Here is a 22208-nt window from a genome sequence, read left to right on the forward strand (position 1 = left end):
CAAGTGATAAGTGCTCCTCTCTAACGATGCCTGCGTGTGTTTTAGTGTCTTCCCTTTGACCATCAAAGTATAGGCTTTTAATCGGATCATCATTTCTAGAACTTACTTTTAAATTCCGAGCAACTTTAAATTTCGCACGCCTTATTTTGCTCCTGTCCACAGTTAAAGAAGAGTTATGTTGCTAGATTGTTGAGAGGTAATAATTCCAGCCTTTAAAGCTTCCTGAAGCACAGTTGATGTTATATGTGCCACAGCCCTTTCGCTTACATTGAGCGATCATAGCAGTTTCAGTCAAATCTAGCTTCGGTTTAGATGTTCTGTCTCTGGGTTTGGTCTCTTCCTCAGATCTTTCCTCTGCTTTCTCTTCAAGGTCTGCTTCATTGTCACTAAAGTCATTTTTGTGATATAATAAATAATATTGACTTTTTTTAAAAAAAGAAATACAGAATTTTCTGTGAAAATAGTGTTTAGCAAACTATTATCTGTAACGGCCAATTCATATAAGCTGAAGGCAATAGTAACCAATATAGCGCTTGAAAAATGGCGCCCAATTTGAAGCGTATCCGGCTCGTTCCTGATAGTGACGCTGAGTTACGCAGATCGGGACAGGAGAAGGGCGTTGCAGTATTGTGAGTTGGAGGGGTGGGAGTGTCATGGTGAAAAATAACAATGCTCTGCTACCACTATGAACCACCAGTAGAAGGAAAAGGCAAGGACGAAAATAGCTGTAGAAACGCTTAATTGTACTGAATTTGCCCCCTTTGCCGGCCCCAGAGTAGGCACCCCTATCCCACCGCACGGGCATATAACTGACATTTTGAGACTTGAATGTTAGTTTTCATAGCATCTGGCATGTATAAATCCAAAAATATGTTTACTTTAACATAACTAAAAATAATGAACAATTTTGGTATTTTTTGTAATTTTTAGTGGAATTTTCAAACTTTGAGGCAATAGTTCTCATAGAAGATATTATCTGATTTGAAAAAAAATCTATACCTGTAATGTCCATGTTGGTGGGCCACTTTTGCCAGGTGTTACATTTCGTTCCGAAAAAAAAAATGGCAAAACGACCCACCCTAGTATATTGTGTAATGACTCATACGTGGTGTGATTGGAAAGTTTAAAGACTGTTGGCAACACTGCTCAGTAATTAATCGCCCGTTAGCGTGGAAGTGGTGGCTTGGTGTATCCTTGAGACATGTTGAAACGTGCACCGAGATATCTTTATTCAGTATGGCGTAGCAACAAGTTGAGTGCGTGTGTGTGTGTTGGCGGATTTTTAAGTGCGCAAACTGGATGAAAAATTGGAACAACGCGTTTGTGTGGAATTTTGTTTTAAAACTGGGAAATCTGCTTCGGAGACTTACGGACTCTTAAAAACAACTTTTGGAGACAAATGTCTGAGCCGGTCAAACGTGTTTATGTGGTTTCACAGGTTCAAAGATGGCCGCGAGTTAGTAGAGGATGAGCCCCGGTCTGACCGGCTTTCAACATCAAAAATTAACGAAAACATTGCGAAAGTTGGCGATTTAGTTCGCTCGAACCGTAGACTTACAATTAGGGAAGTGGCTGAAGACCTGAATTTAAGTTACTATGCGATTCAGTCAATTTTAACTGATGATTTGAAGATGCGTCGAGTGCACGCGAAATTCATTACAAAAGTGTTGTCACACGAGCAGAAACAACACATTAATTTTTGGCCAAATTCAACCTTCCTGTGCTTCCGTAGCCCCAGTATTACCTAGATTTGGCCAGCTGACTTCTACCTCTTTCCTAAATTAAAATTGTCATTGAAAGGGAAGAGATTTCACTCAATTGAGGACATTCAAGCAAATACGGAGAGAGAGTGCTTCACACCATCACGGAAAACAATTTTCAGGAATGCTTCCAGAAGTGGAAACACAGTTGGTATCGAGTGTGTTCATTCACCAGGGGACTACTTTGAAGGAGATCCATCACAATAGCCTGTAAGTACTGCCACTTTTAAATTACAAGCCCAGTCTTAAAACTTTTCAATCACACCTTGTATCTTTAAATGTTGATAAATGGTCTTTATTCTGTTCGCACAATGACTTTATCAATTTATGGTTTTTATGCTATGAATCATGTAACACTAAACTAAAACAATGTTTGAGATGTTTGAGATGTTTGACTTAGGTGAACAAGTGTTGCTCATTAGAACTCGATAAATTTCTTGTCTCGTCTCGAAGTTACAAATGTACTTCTCATCTCTAGGGCAACGCTGTCAGTTGCCATAGTGACCTGGCGCCGGGATTTTTCGAGCCCTCTACATTCTGCCACTACCATTAGGTGCCTGGGCTCCCATAGTCATCATTAACCACTTCATCTTGGCATAACACATATACCTTTTCTTACCATCTATCAATTATAGGCCTCTCGCTTATTCATCTTTTTCCTTCTACCGAATCTCTCCTCTATCTAGATACCATTTCTTTTCATCCAACGAATCAAACATTTTTCTCTTTTCACTTACATCGAGTACCAGCGTCGCAAGTTTGTGTTCAACATTGGGTGGACGTGTAAGACCGTTTCTATAATCTTTTTTTTTTTTTTTTTGTGTGTGTGTGTGTGTGTGATGTCCAAAATATTTATGAAGTCTCAAAACAATCTTATGGAGAATCAGAAGAGCAGAGTTGTCTTCAACGTTGGGAGGCGGGCAGATTTGAGGCTTATTCTGGAGAAACATCAATTTCATCTCACGTTCCTTTGTGACAATTGGACAAAAATCTTAAAATTTCTCACCAAAAACACATTTCAAATCGGAGGGAACAGTCCCCCTTGGTTCCAAGATTGGAGAGTACATGTTCCCCTCATCCCCCGGGATTTGCGCCAGTATCCAGTACCATCCTTTTATCCAACACTTTTTCTAGCACTTCATTTGAATACTGTATCTCGTACTCTGGTCTCTGTATCTATTTTCTCCAACGTACATGCTCTCACTGGCAAGCGGATTGAAACCATGATAATGAAAATAAGTTCTAGTCTACGAGGGTTGTTATATAAGTTCTAAGCCTACCTATGAACAAAGCAGAAGAGAGTTTATGGATGGTGTTACTTTTCAACATAGTCCCCTGACAAGTCAACACGATTTGTCTATTATTGCCGCCGGTAAAAAGAAAAAAAGAAAAAAAATGTCGAAGGCGTATAAAATTTCATCTATGGCATCATGACATCATCAGCAGTGTCAAAATGAGTATCTTCCAACTATTTTTATTTTTGGAGAGTGATAAAAGTCAGAAGGTGTCAAATCAGGCGAATAAGGTGGGTGGAGGACCCATCCGTAGTCAAAATCGTGATTTGCTGATATTGTGAAGATTGACTTCTGTCTAGGGCAATCGTCTTGATGGAGAAGCACACCTGCTGTCAGTTTCCCACGACGCATCTGCCGAATATTATCACGCAGCTGTCGTAGAAGTCCTGCATACTACTTCCCAGTCACTGTTCGCCTTTGGAACATAATCCATCATCACTATCCCTTCCGAATCCCAGAAAACTGTAGCCATTACTTTTTCAGCTGAGGACACTGACTTGTCCTCCGGAGGGAGGCATGAGGGTGTTTTCACTGCTTGGAACTTTGGACTCTGGTTGGTAATGATGGACTCATTTTTCATCTACTATTATGAATAGAGTGCGAAAGGCAGTTGGATTTATTCGGAAGAGATCACGATTGTGTCTTGAAATGTTGCACCTGGTTACCTTTTGATTAAAGTTTTGACACCCATCTTGCGGTAACCTTGTTCATTCCCGGATGCTGGGTGATAATTCGGTCAACGCTGACAGTATATAAGTCCACTGTTTTAGCAATCTGCCTGATGGTCATTTGCCGATCATTCATAATGATTTCACATACTTCGTCAATGATCTGAGTTAGTGTTTCAACGAGCCTTCCTGATAGAATGTAATTTTCAATGGAGGTTCTCCCCCTCTTAAATCGGCTGCCTATTTCTTCACTGTGGCATAACGTAGTAACCATGTCGGCCTGGATCTCCTGTGGATTTAAACCTTTCATGTGGAGATATTCAGTAACAGCTCTTGCCTTCAATTTCTCCAGTTGATCACACTTTGCCCACTCTTCTGTCTTTCTGGACCTGTAGCAACAGAATAAAAGCCGATATTAATACCAAATTTGGAATGACATCGTAGGAAGGTTCAATAAATATGGCCTAAAAGTATTACGTGTTTAGTTCTAATATTTCTTGCTTAGGTTAGAATTTATGTAACAATCCTCGTATAAAATCTATTTTAAGCAACTGGTAGACCACGTTAGCGCGTACTACAGTCAACAAAAGATGAAGTAACTCATCTCATGCTTTCTTATTTACTCTGTGGCGTCAAGCGACCGTATTATGACGCTGAGTATTCGGCATTTTTTGTGTGTGAAAGGTTTGGAGTACTTAGGTATTAGATAACGTTTACGATTGACTGATTATCAGTCAGGTTCTGGGTGATAACCCTGCTTCTTTGTTATCGTGTTTTTCCTGTTATTCGTACGATTGAAATACTTAATGCTTTATGACATTTTCTTTCTTTATTTTTCTGCTTTTACCAGTTTTATTTTTATTGTTATTCTTCTATAGTTAATTTTATTACAAAATTTCTATTCCATTATTTATTGTTTAACATTTTTCCGACCTCTGTTTTAACATTTTATTTTTTAAAATCTATATTTCATCAATCTTATGTAAGATTTAAACTTTTTGGTCGTTTTTTTAAAAAAAAAATCATTATTCTTATTTTTAGGAGCCATTTCAGGGGAAACATGTGTCGGAACATGCGCTATTGGTCACCTGATAACCCCGCGTGAACAAATCTCGCCAAAATGACCGATGCAGAGAACACTATAGTGTGGGCAGGCAAGAGGGGAACACAAATATCCGGTTCCATTTTCATTCTAGTAACTTTCCCTGCGGAACTATATATCGCGCTATTACAGACAAATATACTGTCAGCTGCGATATGTCCGAAAATGGTCATTTCCTCGGTTTTTCAATACGACAGCCCCCTTCCTCCCCTGTTCCGGCTTCGTGGTGTGTCACTACTTCAATGAATGATTTCCTAGGACATGGATTGATGGACGTAGGGCAGTTGAATGCCTGGACGATCGCCAGACCTAACGACATTTGATTTCTACCTTTGGGGAACAGGTTAAGATTATGGTTTATGCTGCGAAAATTCGTAATCTTTGTAATCTGGAACAACGTATTGGCGCTGCCTGTGCGCAAATCTCACCAGATACCCACAGCAATTGAGAGAAGCGTTTGCAAACATGCATTGCTTAGCACAGACAACATGTGGAACACATTGCGTAACAAGTAAACAACTTTCAGGTGCCAATAACTTTTTACCAATTACGTTACATGAAATCTGATTGCATATTTGATATCCTGATAAAATTCTGGCCAATGGTTATATGTCACACTACTCACCTATCACCATTAAGCCCAGGGAGACACCTCTGAGTGTATGTCACGCGGATGGACGCTATCTTGTTTCAGCCAACTTGAATTCGAAAGTTTTATTATGGAAGATAAGTGGGTACTGTGATATATGATCATCGGCTACAATTTTTTCGGGGTCTCAAGTATGCAATCAGAGTTCACGTGTAAGTTGGTGAAAAGTTATTCCCAACTAAAAATTGTGTTTCCCTCTTGCAGGTGTGGAACCATGCCGTTAACACGTGAAGGACGCATCTAAATAATTAAACTTTGGGGTCTGGAAGAGTGCCCATGCAGTATCTGCCGATCACAACCGTTATTCACAACGTAACCCTGTAACACATGTTGGAATGTCACATTTATAACAAAATTTGAAGAGACAGAGTCGTGGACAGACCTCATTGCCGCCAACCTTTTAAAAATCCACACGGATATAGTTTGATTGAATGTGATCCGGCGTCGGGATGGGGCCCCCATCACCCAGTTCTTCGTTACTGCAGTCAACCATTGATCCTCCAAGTTGGGGTTGTGTCGGGCCGATTATCCGACATTAGAAACCTGCGATCAAGCAAAAGGTAATCCTCGGATGCAGACTACTTTCTCTCGATGCCAGTCTTGCCCTGGCTTGTTTGTAATTGCATTCGTAGTTTCGAAGACGCATGGACGCCGAGCCATGAGACGGAGGAGTGAAGCGCATGAACACCCAGCGGGTCTGGGTGGAGTGGCGCCCTAAATGATTGGTGGGAGTTTTGGGAAGTGAATGGTCTGTGGACGTCTTCCTCCATCTGAGGTGGATGTGCACCCATCCCGACTGTCTGTTGTGTGCCACCAGCGTTTGTGTTATCCGGTGTCCAAGTCTGAAAATATTACAAAAAATAAAATAAAACTATTAAAACATTTAAAAAAGTAAAAAAAAAAATAGTAAAAGCACAAAAAGATAAAAAAAAATCTGCACACTTTCTTCTCTTGTGGGCTGGTGAGGTCCTTATTCGTTGTTGTTGTTCTTATTGGTGTTCGACAGGTTGTTTCTTTTAGTTCCGGTTCTTTTTCCAGGGCCATGCGTTTCTCTTGACGGAAATGGTTTCTTTCCATTCGCATTTCCCTTGACCGCGTCGACCCCACGCTGATCCTACGATGAGGGCATGCTTATGGGATAGCTAGGGGAGTACTATAAGTTCTCATCGCAAGCGCCCCGGTGTGAAGTTGTGGCGTTCACACACATTTTCTATTTATAAATGGAGCTCCTTCGTGGCTAAGGGGTTAGCGTACACGCTTTTAGCATGCGAGACCCGGGTTCGATTCCCGGCAGGAGCTCATGTGGTTCGAATTCCAAGTTAATCAGTAGGTCCCGTCTTATATAGCCTCGCTGCTGAAGGTGATGGTAATCTCAAAATCTACTCAACTCTATTTATAAATGTATAGTTAAAATCAACTTTGTATGGGTACTAAAAAATCTTTAAAATCGGGTCCCGACTCACCTTCTCGTTAAAAGCCCAAAACAAACGAGGGCGAGACAAACTCTTAAGTTGTAGATAGTGCAGAAAAGACAAGTATCCCGACGCCTATAGTCCGATATCATTCAATTAAACATAAAGATAGTGTTAGCGCCAATGCTGAAGCTAATCGTCCGAGTGCTAGTAAGGGCTTGTGCCCTTTTCTCATTTGTAAAGTTATTGCTCATAACTTCAGATAGGTTAAAGATATCAAGAAATTACAGAAAGTCACTTTATTGGTGGAAACGGTCGAGGAGAAGCAAACAGCAAAGCTACTCAAATTAACCCCTATTGGACCAGTAAACGTGTCGATGGAACCCCATCGTCTACTGAACTTCTCTCGCAGTGTGCTATTATTATTCTATCAGGCCTTGTTTCGATTTTGTACTAATACACAATAACACACTGAGCAAGGCTATGTGATAATATGTAAAAAACGCTATCACATAACAGTTTCAACACCATAACTGTCTTCATCAGACTTCCACTCCTTCTGGCTGCTTGAGAGTTGGTCATCACTTATATAGTCTCCGGAGATCAACTTTTAATTAGACTCCGCCCCTTCATTAAAAAGTAACACTTGTGTGGCTTTCATTTTCACATTTTAGCAGCACACGTGCCCAATTAAAAGTTTACTTTTTTCGCTGGATACATTCTGTCTTCTAATTATCCTTAATTTCCTTATTAATTTTCCTCTTTCTTTCTTCTTCCTTTTCTTTTTCTTCTTTAAGCAGAATCTTCTTCCACTCTTTATTTATCGAGAATCCTGCATTCCAATTCATTACCTTGTCTCCTGCTTTAATAATCTCCCTGTCTTCCTTCCATTTTCTCACCAAAGTTCTGTTCTCTACTTCTATGACCTCTGCTCCTTCCCACCCTATCCTGTGGTTTCTCTCTTTCTGATGCTTGTATATCGCATTGTTGTCCCTTTTCAGTCTTACATCATCCTAGTGCTGTTTAATCCTTTCTTGCATTTTCTTTTTTTCTCCTATGTAAATTTTGTTACACTCCGCGCATCCTACTCTATATATTACTTCCCTTTGATCTTTGTCCGCTATTGCTTTTCTCTTGGTTCTTCTGACTAGTTCAATTATTCTGTTTCCTCCTTTCCTGTACGTCCTAATTCCTGCTTTCCGAAGCATTCTCGTTATCTTCTCTGTTTCTTTGCCTAGGCTTTCTATTCAAACCATTTTTTGTTCTTGTCTTCTTCCTCTTTCTTTCTCTCTCTTGCTTGTGTTGAAACTGTTACGTGATACTGCTTGTTTTACATATTATCACATAGCCTTGCTCAGTGTGTTATTGTGTATTATGCTATCATGTTGGTACCTCATAAATGCCACGGAGGAAGAGATTAAATCGAATCTGGCTGATCAACATGCTGTAGAGGTAGTAGCTTGCCTCAAAGGTAAGAAGTCAATTGAACTCGTTGCTACTCAGTCACTGATTCTTGCTCTCAGTTTGTCCACACTTTCGGACTACGTGAAAGCTGATTATTAGCGATTTAATATATTCCCAGTCCCCTGCGCTGTTTCAAATGCTAACAATTCGGGCACGTCGTGTAACGCGAGTGTTGCTCTTTGTGCGAATTGTAACCAGGATAGTTATCGTGGTAGAACACTGTACAGCAATCAAGCCCCTCTACGTCAAACGCAAGGGCGAGCATTCTGCCTGGTCTTGGAACTGTCTAGTACTTCACCTTGAGGAACGTATCCCAGAGCTAATGGTTGTTCAGAAGATCTCTGCTACCGATGCTAAGCGTCTTCTAAAAGAAAGTGTCCCTTCCTCACTTTCTGCGCTCTTTGATACAGTTACAGCCACCTCCTGCAAATCTGTCCGGCGTTTCCACCCAAACTTATCTTGTTCTCGACAAAAGTCCAGAAATTCAGACCCCAGTCGCATCGACTAACGAACCCCCTAAAACAGCATGTGTTTCTGTTAGGCGCGCTATACATTACGAGATCAATCCTAGGAAATATCTTAAGATTTATCTTCGGAAAAATGTTATGACATATCTTGTAGGAAATCTTACCCTTGTGTGCCATACACGTGAAGATTTTTCCTGTCTGACCGAATGACGTATATCAACATTGTGAAATAGCTCTATTTAATAAAAGTATAAAGTTGAAGAATTACTATGCTAACCACACTGCACATCCCACTGATATTAATATCAGGCGCTATATTGTTAAATTGGATACCTCTAAAAAAAAAAAAAAAAAAAAAAAAAAAAAAAAAAAAAAAAAAAACAAGTCAGAAGGGTGCTGGTATACTTTTGGCGCACCACATTTTAGAAGATTTACAAGTAAAATTTAATACTTTGCATGAAAAGACATATTTATAAGGAACAAATTTTTTGGAAGCAACATAATTAAATACAAAGTAATACACCTGTATTTTATGTTTACAACTGTAGGGTTACTAGTGTAAAATCATTATAAATGTTTTAACGACGGTTAAAATAGGTGAGACAATGTTTAGCAGAAAGGGTCCAGCTATTTTTTCTAAGAAATGCTACAATTTCGGTAGTTTATATTCACATTAGTTTAGTTTAGGTTGGTTCAGGTTAGTTACGGTTATGTTACGTTAGATTATATTAGTACATGGGTCCAACACAATTTTCAAAAAGTGATAGAATTTCGCTTACTTCTATTAATATTAGGTTAGTTTAAGCTAGTTAACTTCATTAGGTTAGATTTAGTTAGGTTGTGTTAGGTCTAAGTACTTGCATCTTCCATTTCTCCTGTAAATTTTGTATGTTCTGCTTACTTCTGGACCCCTTCTTGGAAACTTTTACGTAAGTGAGTGCATATGAAAGTTGACCGGTGTTACTATTTTCCACCACCGGTGTATTTCTGCATAGTTTACAGAAGCTATAATTTATGTTTACGAGTGGAGCGCTACTACCACGATACCATGACAAGTGCTATTCAAACTCGTATCATTACCAAAACGCACTCGTTTTCACTACATCAACTGACGCGCCTGCTTCCTTCGCTCGCACCCCCTCACTGACGCTCGGGACTCCGCTTAGCCCTGCTCTGACCCGGTAAAATAGCATTCGTACTTTCTAGAAACAACCTAGCACAACTTGGTTTGCGTTTTTTGCACTATAGTTTTTATACTATATATATATATAACTTGACCCCGTATTTGTACGCAAATCGTAAAAGAATTGTAGTTTATCAACAATTGCTTTTGTTGGTCCCCTTCAGGGATTTTATCTATGCTATGTAAGATATTTTCATGTCGGTCAACGCAAATCATTTAGGAAATAGTGACAAATTATAATTTTTCAACAATTATTTCGAGTGGTACATCTAAAGTAAACCTGCACGATCAGAAGATACCTCATCATTTGTGTTTTCATTTGTTTTGTTTTCACTTTCTCTCACCTGATGTCGCTTAAATCGAAATCTTACGAATTTTCTTTCCGAAATAGAGCGTGCTCTAAACAAGAGAAATCTCATAGGATCGTTCAGAACACAGGAAATGACATGGGATCTGTTGCCATACACGTTGAGATTTTGACTCTAGGATAAATCGTAAGAGATTTCCTAGGATCTATCTTATAGTGTATAGCCGGCCTTAGTGTTCTTTGACGAACTCCAATTCCTCAACACTCACCTTATATGGCCAACCTAAAATTTAGCCAGTATATACGCCGATGATATGGTTCTTTCCCCGAAAAGAACAAAATCTCCACCTGTTTGTAAGCCACCTTCAGTTTCTTTGAAATCTGACATGGTGGAAGACAACCTGATGGATACTGAATGGACGGTAGTAGGCCCACATGGAAAGGTTAATCTCAAACGGTGATTTTTTGATGCTTTATTTCTTTACTATTGTTATTGTTAAATATATTCTCTATCGTTACAATTTATTGTTATTACTATGAATTTTCATTCTTATAACTACTATATTAATGTTTGTTGTTATTGTTATATATTTACTTTTCACTGTTATACATTTGTTATTCTGATATATTTATTCTCTCACCTATTTTGGAAGTTTTTTTTTTTTTTTTTTTGTAATTTTCCATAGTACAAGCTTTGCTTTAGTACACTTAAATACGATTAAAACTATTCGCTGAACAAAATAATACGTTTAGTGTAAAAATTAATAACGTGTAACAGTTTCGCCAACTATACACTTGGGTTTCATTAGACACTCAGGGCCAGTGTTGCCAAAGTCCTAGCTTTGAAGTGGGCTGAAAAATAGTACCAAATTGAAACAAAAAGGGCTGAATTTTATACCAGTGTAATACACGACTCTATAACACGAAACTGAAAGAGATAATGTTCTAGAACAACGCTCCCCCTCTTCCAAGAGTACAAATCAACGTGTCGATATAGATCTATAAAACGCAGAAATGTTCGGATACCATTGTATTCGTCAATATAGCGTTACTAGTAAATAACTTAGTCCGCTAAGCCAGTAATTATGTCAATGTATTTTTCGTGCTTTTATCTTTTGGTGTAGAATCTTTGCAATGACATACATTATAGACTTATTGGAGCCAGGCACGTAGCCAGGATTTCGTGAAAGGGGGGGGTCCGTTACATGAAATACTGTGGTCATCACAAAAGGGGCTCGATCACTCTAAACTATTTTACTGGAAAATATATTGGTTCGTTTAGCCAGGATTTCGTAACGGGGGAGGGGGGAGCGACATGACATTCTGAAAGCCCAGGAGCTCGATCAATCTAAACTACTTTACTATCAACATATATTGGTTTGTTAGGACAATAAAATGAGGATATGTTGGCAAGTATTTTAATAACAAACTATGAAGAAGTTTCGAGCAAAATAATAATTAAAAAAAAAAGTATTGCAAAGATTTTGCAATATTTACGTCCTTCTCTTGTTTATTCAAATATAACAATTTTCCTTTCGTTATGACCTCAATTATTATAAAAAGTACATACTGAATACTGTCTTGTAAACTATTTTCTAATATATTAAATAAATAAAATACAGAGTTTGTGTGTTTGTCTGTCTGTCTGTGTGCGGCCTGGGGACCAGACGAGTGGACCGAGAGTTACCAAACTTTGGTCAGGGGTACCTTGGCCCAGGCCCCAGATAAAAGAAGAAGCGTTTTTTTTACAAATTTCGAAACAGTGGGGTCTCAGGGGGGCGTTTACCGGAACAAATTGACCGAGAGTTGCCAAATTGTAGTCACGAATACCTTGGTCTAGGTTCCAGACCAGAGTTAAACATTTTTGTCGAAATTCGAACGAGGGGGGTCTCAGGGGGGGCGTTTACCGGGACATGTAAAAGTAGTAGAAAATGACCGATATTTATTTATTTATTTATTTAACCATCACCACATACAGCTCAGAGGCCATTTTACATTGAATATCCAACAACATTAACAATGGAAAGGATTTGGGAATGTATCGGTCAGGGCCTGTTTAGTAGGTGGCATCCCGGCATTTGCCTGGTAGGACTGAGGGGAAACCCCGGAAAACTTCACTCAGGATAGTAGGTAGCGGGTTTCGAAGCCACGACCTCCGCCAACGCTCTGCCACGAATGCGCGCCAACGCTCTACCACTTGAGCTATTAGTGTCGAATTCATATTTTCGCGGTCGCTGAAATCAATGGTGAAACTCCAGTAACATTAACTTCCAAATTCACGCTATTCGGCTCCGGGCTGGGGGTCACCGGAGGGGGGGAGGCGGTTGAGATACCAAGACATATAAAAGTAATCCAAAATGACCGATATTAGTGTCAAATCCAGTTTTCGCAGTCGCTGAAATTAATAGTAACACTTCCATTAGCGATGACTTGCAAGTATGCGGGCCGGGAGTCAGCGGGGGGTGGATACCAAGACATGTAAAAAATAGCCCAAAATGACGGATATTAGTATCAAATCCATAGTTTTCGCGGTGTATATTCAACTAGTTTTACAATATATGCGTTCTTTTCTCTGTTGAATCAAATGCTAACAGAACTTTCTTTCAACATAATTTTTTGTTTTTATTATTCCGTCAACTACTGTTGGTTCCAAGTGACAGGTTAAAGGAGCAACAGAAAATTGTCCTTGAAATAACATGTTTGATACTGCAAGGATGTGATGACGAAAAGTTATGATTAAAAATGTCAAGCTGTTACCCAACGGCACTTATGCTTTCGAAAGCTTGAAATCTCCCTGACTAGTAGCAGGAATTCTGAGAATTTCATAACTTTTCTTGAAATTTCAAATTCCCTGACTCTTCCAGAATACCTCGCTTACCTCACCACCATATTGCAATTTTTAACGTTGATCTTTCTTTTTGTCATTTCATTTTGTTTTATCCTTCCTTGTCTCGAAGGGGGGGGTCCGGACCCCCCGAACCCCCCCCCTTGGCTACGTGCCTGTTGGAGCACACACTGGTCTTCTTCAGAATATTGAACACTTGAATCAACGTGTTTGTGTGGTTCTTTTTTCTTTCTTTCTTAAAAAAAAAAAAAAAAAAAGATTTGAAGATAATATTTCCACCACACTGTTTCCTTCTTGTCTCCTTCATGCGCGGCGCGGATGCGCCCATCTAGCGTAATTTGTATGCCAGTATAGTTCGAATTATGAATTTTCCACACAAAGTTCCTAGTGTTAAGCGGTGCAACGCCACAGAATGCAAGTTCAACAACATTTTTTAAGAGTCCAACACACAGTATAAGTAACGTTTGATGTAGGAAAAATCTTACTGACACTTTGGAAATGTGACAACTATTTCTTAAATGGTGCTGAATTGTGTAGAATTGTACCAACGGGCCGATGAATGACAAAAAGGGCTGAATTTGGTACAATTGTACCAAGTGTGGCAACACTGCTCAGGGCCTTATGCAGAGTCGTTTTGAAGTCTGATTAAAGCCATACTACGAGGTTGACTAACGGATGGTTATCAAAATTGTATTCAGAGTCTCTGATTAGGACGTACTATTTGACGAAGTTAATCACATGTGTCTAATTAATCTAGAGCAGGGGCTAATCTTTTATCCACGGTTTAGCGTGGCGACACAACACTTCGCATTTCATATTTCATGTATTTTCATTTTTACAGACTACGCATGCGCTCATCTACTTTTCCGTAGTTGCCACATTTATTTTTCTCACCCGATGCATTGAGGTTATATTAGTTAATCATACCCAAATCATAATTTTAGTTGCACTCAAAGTTGACTCTAAATACCAAAAAGTGCACATTCCTTAGTAAAGAATTAGTATGCTTATTAACTAGTCTGTGACTAACCTTCGATTAACGAATTCTCTCTGAATACCGCCCTCAGGGCCTTATGCAGAGTCGTTTTGAAGCGCGATTAGTAACATACTAAAGAGTTTGACTAACATAAGTCTCCTGCAGGAGTCGGTGGTTTAGTATGACGCTAATCATACGTCGTAACGACTCTGCATAACGCGGTCAGTATTCGTAGTTTGAGGGAAATTTCCCTAATCTAGGGAAAGTACATAGCTAAATTTAGGAAGAAGGGGAAAAGGGATTTTTTTGCGATAAAACGACACAATCCAGGGAAATTCTCGCGCTGACCGATAAACCAATATAAATGCTTTTTTAAAAAAATGAATCAATATAATAGCAATCGATTGCTTGTGTGTGTGTGTGTGTTTTCAAAGTAGCATAATTTGTACCAATTGTTAGCTGTGTGTATTTGTGTGTATGTTTTGTTAAAAAAAAGTGAAGAAAGAAGTTAAAAATAGAAGCAAAAAAGCAAATGAATAAAACAAGTATGGTTGGCACTTCCTTTAATATAGTTGCATTAATCTTATCACACAATTTCTGTCACAGGGATTGGACACTCAACAAACCAGGGAAAATTTGACATGAAGATGGAACATTTTGTGTTAGTCGAGGGAAATTTTCTAAAGGAAACTTACGAACACTGAAGACACTATAAACCAAGGATGTTATAAAATAGAGGATCTGCCCATACGACAAAATCATGAAGCCATACGTCACAGCTTCGCCACACCTACTCTGCCCACTCCCCGCCACTAAGATCGCAATGTTTCGAGCCAACAATCATGGCAGAAAAGAGAGTAGCCAATCAGACGTGAAGGCTCAGACGATGCTCGGTTGTTTTTTTTTTTTTTTTTGGCTTCATTGAGTTCATATGTTGAAGATACGAATGGGCAGATCCTCTATTTTATAACATCCTTGCTATAAACACACAGGTCAAGTCAAAGTCAAATTATGTATTTTATCAACTCATTAAGAGAGGGAAGGATATCTAGCTAACGCTACTTTATCCAGAGTATTTATATGTGTGGGTGTGTTATGTGAAACAAGGAATCGTAAATTAATTGTGATTTAGAAATTTAGGAATCGTAACTGTGTTCTAGTGAGAAATTCTGTAGTTTTAAGGTGTTCATCTTCTTGTTCTTAAGATTCTTCTAGAAAGCTGATATGGATGTTGCCACGCCGCATCCTATGGAGTCCGCACCAGTCCCGAGTCCCCCACTTAATCCAAAAACAAATGACATATTATATATATAAGAGACAGGGAAACAATTCCTGAGTGCTGATTGGCTGCCACAAGCTACCTCAGCCAATCCCCTTCAATTACGAGACTAGAATTAAAACAAAAAACAAAATTCGCTAATTCCCTTTTCCCCCTTGTTCCAACTCCTGAACCAATCAGCACTCAGAAATTTGTTTCGCGGTTTCTTATATATATATATATAATCTGCCATTACCTATGTATTTATAGGGCCTTGTGCAGAGTCGTTCTGAAGTATGATTAGTGCCATACTAAAGAGTTCGACTAACATGTTTCCTGCAGTAGTCAGGTCTTTAGTATGATGCTAATCATACGCCAAAATGACTCTGTATAAGGCCCATAGTGTCTAATGATGCCAAGTGGATAGTTGACGAAACTGTTAAGGGGCCCATAGACGATCTACGGTTTGTGCAAACATCATGTTTGTGAAAACAATGTGTTTACGTACACAGTCGGCCATATACGGTTTAACTGTTTGCACAAACTTCAGTTCAATTTTGAGTTTGATCGCGCAAACATGTCCATTGAAGCAGCTTGTTTAGCGATAGTAATTGCTTGTGCCTTGGAAGCGGAAAGAGCAGCGAAACGGAAAAGGAAGGTCTTGTACTTCCAGATCGTGTAGTTTCATTTATCTTCTTTAGTTCTCTGCGGTATGCAGAACAAAGTGAATTGATATTATTCCTCACTAACTCTCTATCCGCCTTCTATTTCCTTCAGTTTATCCACCAATTTCTCGTATGCCGTATTTTTTAGACTCCTGTTTTTATAATCTTCACTCTCTACCTTCCTCAGTTCAGGTAAATTTCGGTAAAGTTCAATACATTCTCTTCAGAATTCTTGATTCCTATTCATTGAGGCCATAGCGCAAGAAATAAGTGCCTCTGCACTAGGCCTCCTTCTCGGAAATAAACCTCGTGTTTGCACAAACATGCCCATACATGGTCCACGTGTTTGCGCAAACATAATGTTCGTGTAAACAATTTTCGAACGAGTTCGATGTGAAAGAGGTGTGCACAAACGTTTGTGCAAACAGTTCAAACAGCACCATACACGGTCAAACTGTTTGCACAAACAGCCTTGTTTGCACAAACCATGGACCGTGTATGGGCCCTATTACACGTTATTATTTTTTACAATAAAGTATTGTTTTGCTCAGTGAGTAGTTTTACTCGGATTTAGTTTTTTTTAAATATATTTAAACATATTCGTTATTTTTTTACGGCAGTCCATGTTTGAGCAGTGGTGTTAATCGTGACAGGGACAAATAGCCAAGCTGTTGACGCCCCATTAATTCTCAATTGAATGGCTGAGTTGAAAAAGGAACACATTCCAAAAACCTCAACTTTCAAACGCTGGGTGGAAACATGAATACTTCTAGAAATATGTTCGATTTTTCACTCATACGTTCCCGTAGACTTCAGTAAAGAGGACCTAAAATTAATGAATGCGTTTCTTGTTCCTTTCAGGCGGTGTAGGTATACATAAAATGAATATAACATTTACAGTTTAGCTTGCTTATTTTCTGGAATGTGTACCTTTTTCAATTCACTCGTTCAATTAATCAGTCATTCAATATGAGATTAGCGATACACATTAGACCTAGGAAGACACTTTTGAGAGTATGTTACGCGGACGGCTGCCACCCTGTTTGCGCGATCTTGGATCCGTAATTTTTATTAGGAATGATAGGTTCAGGAATTTGTATCGCCTGGAAAAGCTGTTGATAGATTCTGAATAGTAGTTTCTGATGTGGTAGGCCCTACTTCCAGCAGCTGAGGAAAATAAACAAATAGGCTTAAACGATCAATCAAAGATAATTTAAACATAGAAAAGTCTATTCTTTCGAATTTTATTAAAGCAAAACTCTACAGCCATTATTAATAGTAATTTACAGAAATGCGTAAATGAAAATTACATGTTCTTCTGTACGCTACTTGTCTGAAAATCTAGACTTGTAAGATTTATTTTAACAGTAGTCATAATCTATTAAAGCAATCAAAATTTATTTTTACAGAAAGACGGCGTTATCCACGACAGCAATGGGCCCTTATTCGGTGTGCCTCCCACCGATAAATCGTCCAGACTCCAGTGCTTCTACTACCTCGAGCACTTCTGACTCCACGTCTGATTCTACTCCCAGCTCTCGTACCACAATGTCTTCGGCATTGTTACCAGTAAACTCAGCACCAGGGCCATCCTCAGAAGCGAGGACGGATGAAAGACGTCAGATCCCGGGTTGGGGACCAACGTTTCTCCTTCCAGCAGACTTGACAGATTGTCTTCCGATGGATCATAATTTGCCTACCATCCTTGTAAGTATTAAGTATTGTAGTGACCGTGAAGCTTGACTAGACCTGCCGAATTCACCACTCAATAGAACTCGAGGGTATGCTTCTGTCACCTGCCTATGTCATCTCTCGCGCTATGCGGAAAACATCGCCTGATGGTATAGTGTTGTAGGATTGCCGCTAAGTTTAGTTTTCGTTGTTGTTTGTTCGCGTTATTGTTACCATTTGAATAATTGTTGCCGCTCGTGTTATAGTCATTTGCAATGCTGCTATTTTTTGTCACTCAATCACTGTCTTCAAAGTTTGGCAACATAATGGGAGAACTTTTGTTATTGACATTTTCTGAAATGTGAGTTCGGAAGACAGCTGTACGAATTGTACCGAATTATTCCGATGTATCACATGTGATGTAAAAACAGTTCTATGATTGGTGTAGAGCCCAGGCTGCACGAGTCGTTGTAGTAGAAGGCTGCTCGAATTGGAAATGTTTGTACGCATACATACATTGGGGAACATCATAATTAGTGGTTAGAGCGTTGGACTCATGTCCGCGTGATTCCGGGGGTTCGATTCTTGGCCGGTGGGGTTCCCAGTTATCGCTGTCCACTCAGCGTTGTGAAGCAAACTGGGGAGTCACGTGAAAACAAGACGTGACGACCACTAGGTGTAGAAAGCTCCTGATGTTAGGGACAGGACGTGCTTGTCGATAGGCTGGTCGTATTTCAGCCGATCGCTAGCAGATGGCGCTAGAGAAGGCTTAGGCTCACAAATGGGGCGTTACGGTAAGTGATTTCTTTGTTTTGTATGCATACACTTGTGTTAGAGAGATTTTTTTGAGAAGCTGTTATACAAATTTTCAATTTGTATTACCCCCTCTGTTATCAAAATTAATGGGCTGTCTTTTATTATTCCTAACCCAAACTGTAATATCGCTTATGCCATCACGCTATGCTGCAGAACGTCTTAAATAAATGCATATGATTACTGAAATGTCTAAGATTATGTTTTGTTAAATACGAGGATATGATGACTCAGTGTAGGAGCAACCGGATTTTTTTTTATTATGTGGACCAGTATAGTTAGCGTGCGTGATCGGTTCTGAGTTCATTTCTGGTATGGGGACAGAATTTTCAGTGATAATTCAGGATCGTGAGGATTGGGGGAAACTAGCAATTGGAAATGATACAGTATAGCGCAGAACTTATTAATCAAGTTTAAAGATAATTTTCTCTGCGGACAAGTTGTAAAATTTGAGAGAACATGCGTGATGCCTTATGTGTAACAGGCTGTGTGTAAATCAGTTTGTTAAAGGAATCTCAAATGTTCGGAAAAATGAAAGTAAAATATAGACCATGAATCTTTTTTGATTTCAGTAGTCAAAAAGTTGTGTCAAATTTTAAGAAAAAATTAAGTTGTGTTAAATTTATGAAGGCAAGGGGTGTTTTTTTTTTTAATATCTTTTAATATAAATGTCAGGGTGAGTAGCTAAATAGAAACTTCATGTCTTTTCATTCAGGAATTGTGTAGAGTTTGAGTTGGTATATAGGTTTTACGCCATGCTGTAGTTTTTATTTGTGATAAGAAGGTTCCGCAAACCATACATAACCCAATTAAATTTGTCTACCCGCCAATAGCCATGTACTTTTACTTTAGTACGATGTTCAGGGTTGCAAACTTCATAATGAGTTTAAAATAAGTAAATTTTTCTTCGGTCGTTCCTTATTCATATATAGGAATAAATGTCAATATGTTTCCGTAATTATTTTTCTTCGTATTTATTGGGAAGACAACTGACTTTGTGACTATATCACAGAGCCGCCTCTGTTGCTGTGATTTTTTAATTTTTAATTTTCTGTGTTTTGATCCATATCAAACACTGAGGTTATAAAGGATGTGACCTACTATTAAGACGGGCTTCATATCACGACCGGGACTTGAATTTCTTGTCATACAATATAATCCCCTTAGTCAGTGGTCGAAGTAAGACGGTATGCAGTGGTATGCCATACAGCCTCTGGTTTTCCAGTGATGAAGGAATACCATCTCTGGTTTTGAATGATTAAAACATACCGTCAAATGGAAAGTAGATGCTAAGTACCCCTAATAAATCCATTTTCTACACAGTAATTGACGAATAGTTTGCACGTAAATAGATTTTATTTCTTAGGTAAAAATAATTTCTAAGTTGACAACACCAACATTTTTCTTAAATTTTTCCTACCTTTTATTTTTAAAATGAGGCGTCTTTAAAGAAGTTCACCTAGTTTATATTTTGGTGTGCCATATTGAATTGTTTCTGTGATACGTATGTGTATGTGTGTGTGTGTTTTCTTGCCTTAATTCATATAAATGCCTGTTTTGAGCATGGGCGGATTTAGGGGTTGTCTGCTGTGGAAGCGGGCCTTCCGGGTGTTTGGAATAATCGAGTGGGGGACCGGAAATTTTTCCCGCAGTAAATTGTTAATATCCTCTTTCGTTTTTTGAGCATTTTCGTGTATAATTCTCAATAATACAACATAAGAGGATATTTTTTTATTTTATTTTTTTCCCAGAAAGTTGTTGAAGAGGATCAAAGTATCTCCATGTTCCCTCTTCTTTATTACCAAGAAGTTCTCTAATGGTTTTCAGGCATTGTAAATAGAAATGCAATATTTTAGGCAACATACTCTCACTGCATTTCAACGTTTAGATAGCCGGTATGTCGAGTAAAATCGCAAAAAAACATACCGTCTCTGCTTTTTTTTCCACTTCGAACACTGCCCTTAGTGTAAGCAAGCACGTAGCCAAGGGGTGGGTCCGGGGGGTCCGGACTCCCCCCTTCGTGACCAGACATAAAAAAATAAGGAAGGACGAAACAAAAAGAAACAAAAAAATAGGAAGAATCAGCGTTAAAAATAAAGATAAAATATAAAGATAAAAATAAAGATAAAAATAATTTTTTATCATCGCTTCCCTGTAGTATCAAACATGTTATTTCAGAAACGGTTTTCTACTGCTCCTTTAACTTGTCATTTGGAACAGACAGTAGTTGACGGAATAATAAAACAAAAAAGTTATGTGGAAAGCAAGTCCTGTTAACATTTGATTCAACAGAGAAAGGAACGCAGATATTATAAAATATTTTACAAGACATTATTGGATACGTACTTTTTTTAAATAGTTGGTCATAATGAAAGGAAAATTGTTATATTTGGATGAACAGAAGAAGGAACGTAGATATTGTAAATTTTTAAAAAATATTTTTATAAATATTCTTTTATTCGAGATTTCTTTATAGTTTATTACTAAAATACTTACTAACATGCATGGGCGCCGATCCTGGGGGCCGAGGGGGCCAGGCCCCCGAGAGGTCATGTGGGCCCCCTTGTTGTATTTATGAATACCCCCCCCCCATCACGAAATCTGACTAAGCGAACCAATATATGTTACCAGTAAAATAGTTTAGAATAATCGAGCTCTGGTGTGATAACCACAGTATTTCATGTCTCGAACCCCCCCCCCTATTACGAAATCCTGGCTACGTGCCTGGTGTAAGCTGTTTATTACTACACTATCTTTAAGGAAGCCGAATTACAAGACTACGCTATCGGCTCTTGACCCAGCTACGAGATTAAAGTATTTGACTAACATGAACTGACAAAACAGATATTTGAGCTGCGTGATTTGTAGTTTTACATTCGTTGATAAAAGGATTGGATTTTTGTGGAAGATTTATGCTATTTTGCTTTATTCCAGAGGCAAATCACAGGAACCAATGATCTACATTCCGTAGAGGAGCTTAAACTTCGAGTGATTGTACGTGAAATGAGCCTACAAAGGCTTTCTATTTATATGCCCAACTTGAAGGAACTTACGCTGGATGGGAGCTGTATGCCATCTCTTAGGTAAGTCTTCATTATTTTACAATAAATAAAAATATAGATAAAATAAACGAGAATTATAATTGAATTGTTGGGAAACTCGAAACCTTAAATCTGATTCTTTGTACATGCTAGCCAATACATGCAGTACAACAGGCATTGAGTTGATTTTGAGTTTAATGTCCCGTTCAGCAGCGAGGCTATATCAGACGTGGACCTACTGATTAACATGGAATCCGAACCACTTGAGCTCCCGCCGGGAATCGAACCTGGGTCTCCCGCGCCAAAGGCGCGTACACCAGGCATAACTATAGTTGTGTACAGGGTATTCCGAGAGAACCACTTCAATAGCATGGAAATGTGCGCGTATAGGGCAACTTCATGACCGGAGATACATTTTTGAAGTGGGAAAAACGTTTCAGTCAATAAATTATGCCAAAATGGCCGCCTTTAAGTCCACCAACTTCGTTGCAAGTCAGAATTTTCGGAGGAATATAAGGTGTGTGAAACATGAATTAACACTAGAATATGCTCAAAAACACGCTGGTACTAGCCCTACCCGCTGGTCTAATGATTAATGTCCGAGCGTTTAGTTCTCGGGATCCCGAATTCGA

General features: G+C 38.9%; 1 protein-coding gene across 1 annotated transcript in view; it reads left to right on the top strand.

Annotated features, from left to right (window-relative positions):
- Positions 1–8338: 8338 nt before the first annotated feature.
- LOC145669575 (uncharacterized) overlaps positions 8339–22208 on the top strand; it is a 54098-nt gene continuing 40228 nt past the window's right edge. Inside the window, exons 1-3 of the mRNA XM_081737784.1 lie at positions 8339–8357; positions 17461–17758; positions 21470–21618. Coding sequence (XP_081593910.1) covers positions 17486–17758; positions 21470–21618 — 422 coding nt within the window. The 5' untranslated portion in view covers positions 8339–8357; positions 17461–17485. The remainder of the gene's footprint in view (positions 8358–17460; positions 17759–21469; positions 21619–22208) is intronic.

This window comes from Thermobia domestica, chromosome 14 (assembly GCF_964235325.1).
Source record: "Thermobia domestica chromosome 14, izTheDome1.hap1.1, whole genome shotgun sequence".
NCBI classification, from domain to species: domain Eukaryota; kingdom Metazoa; phylum Arthropoda; class Insecta; order Zygentoma; family Lepismatidae; genus Thermobia; species Thermobia domestica.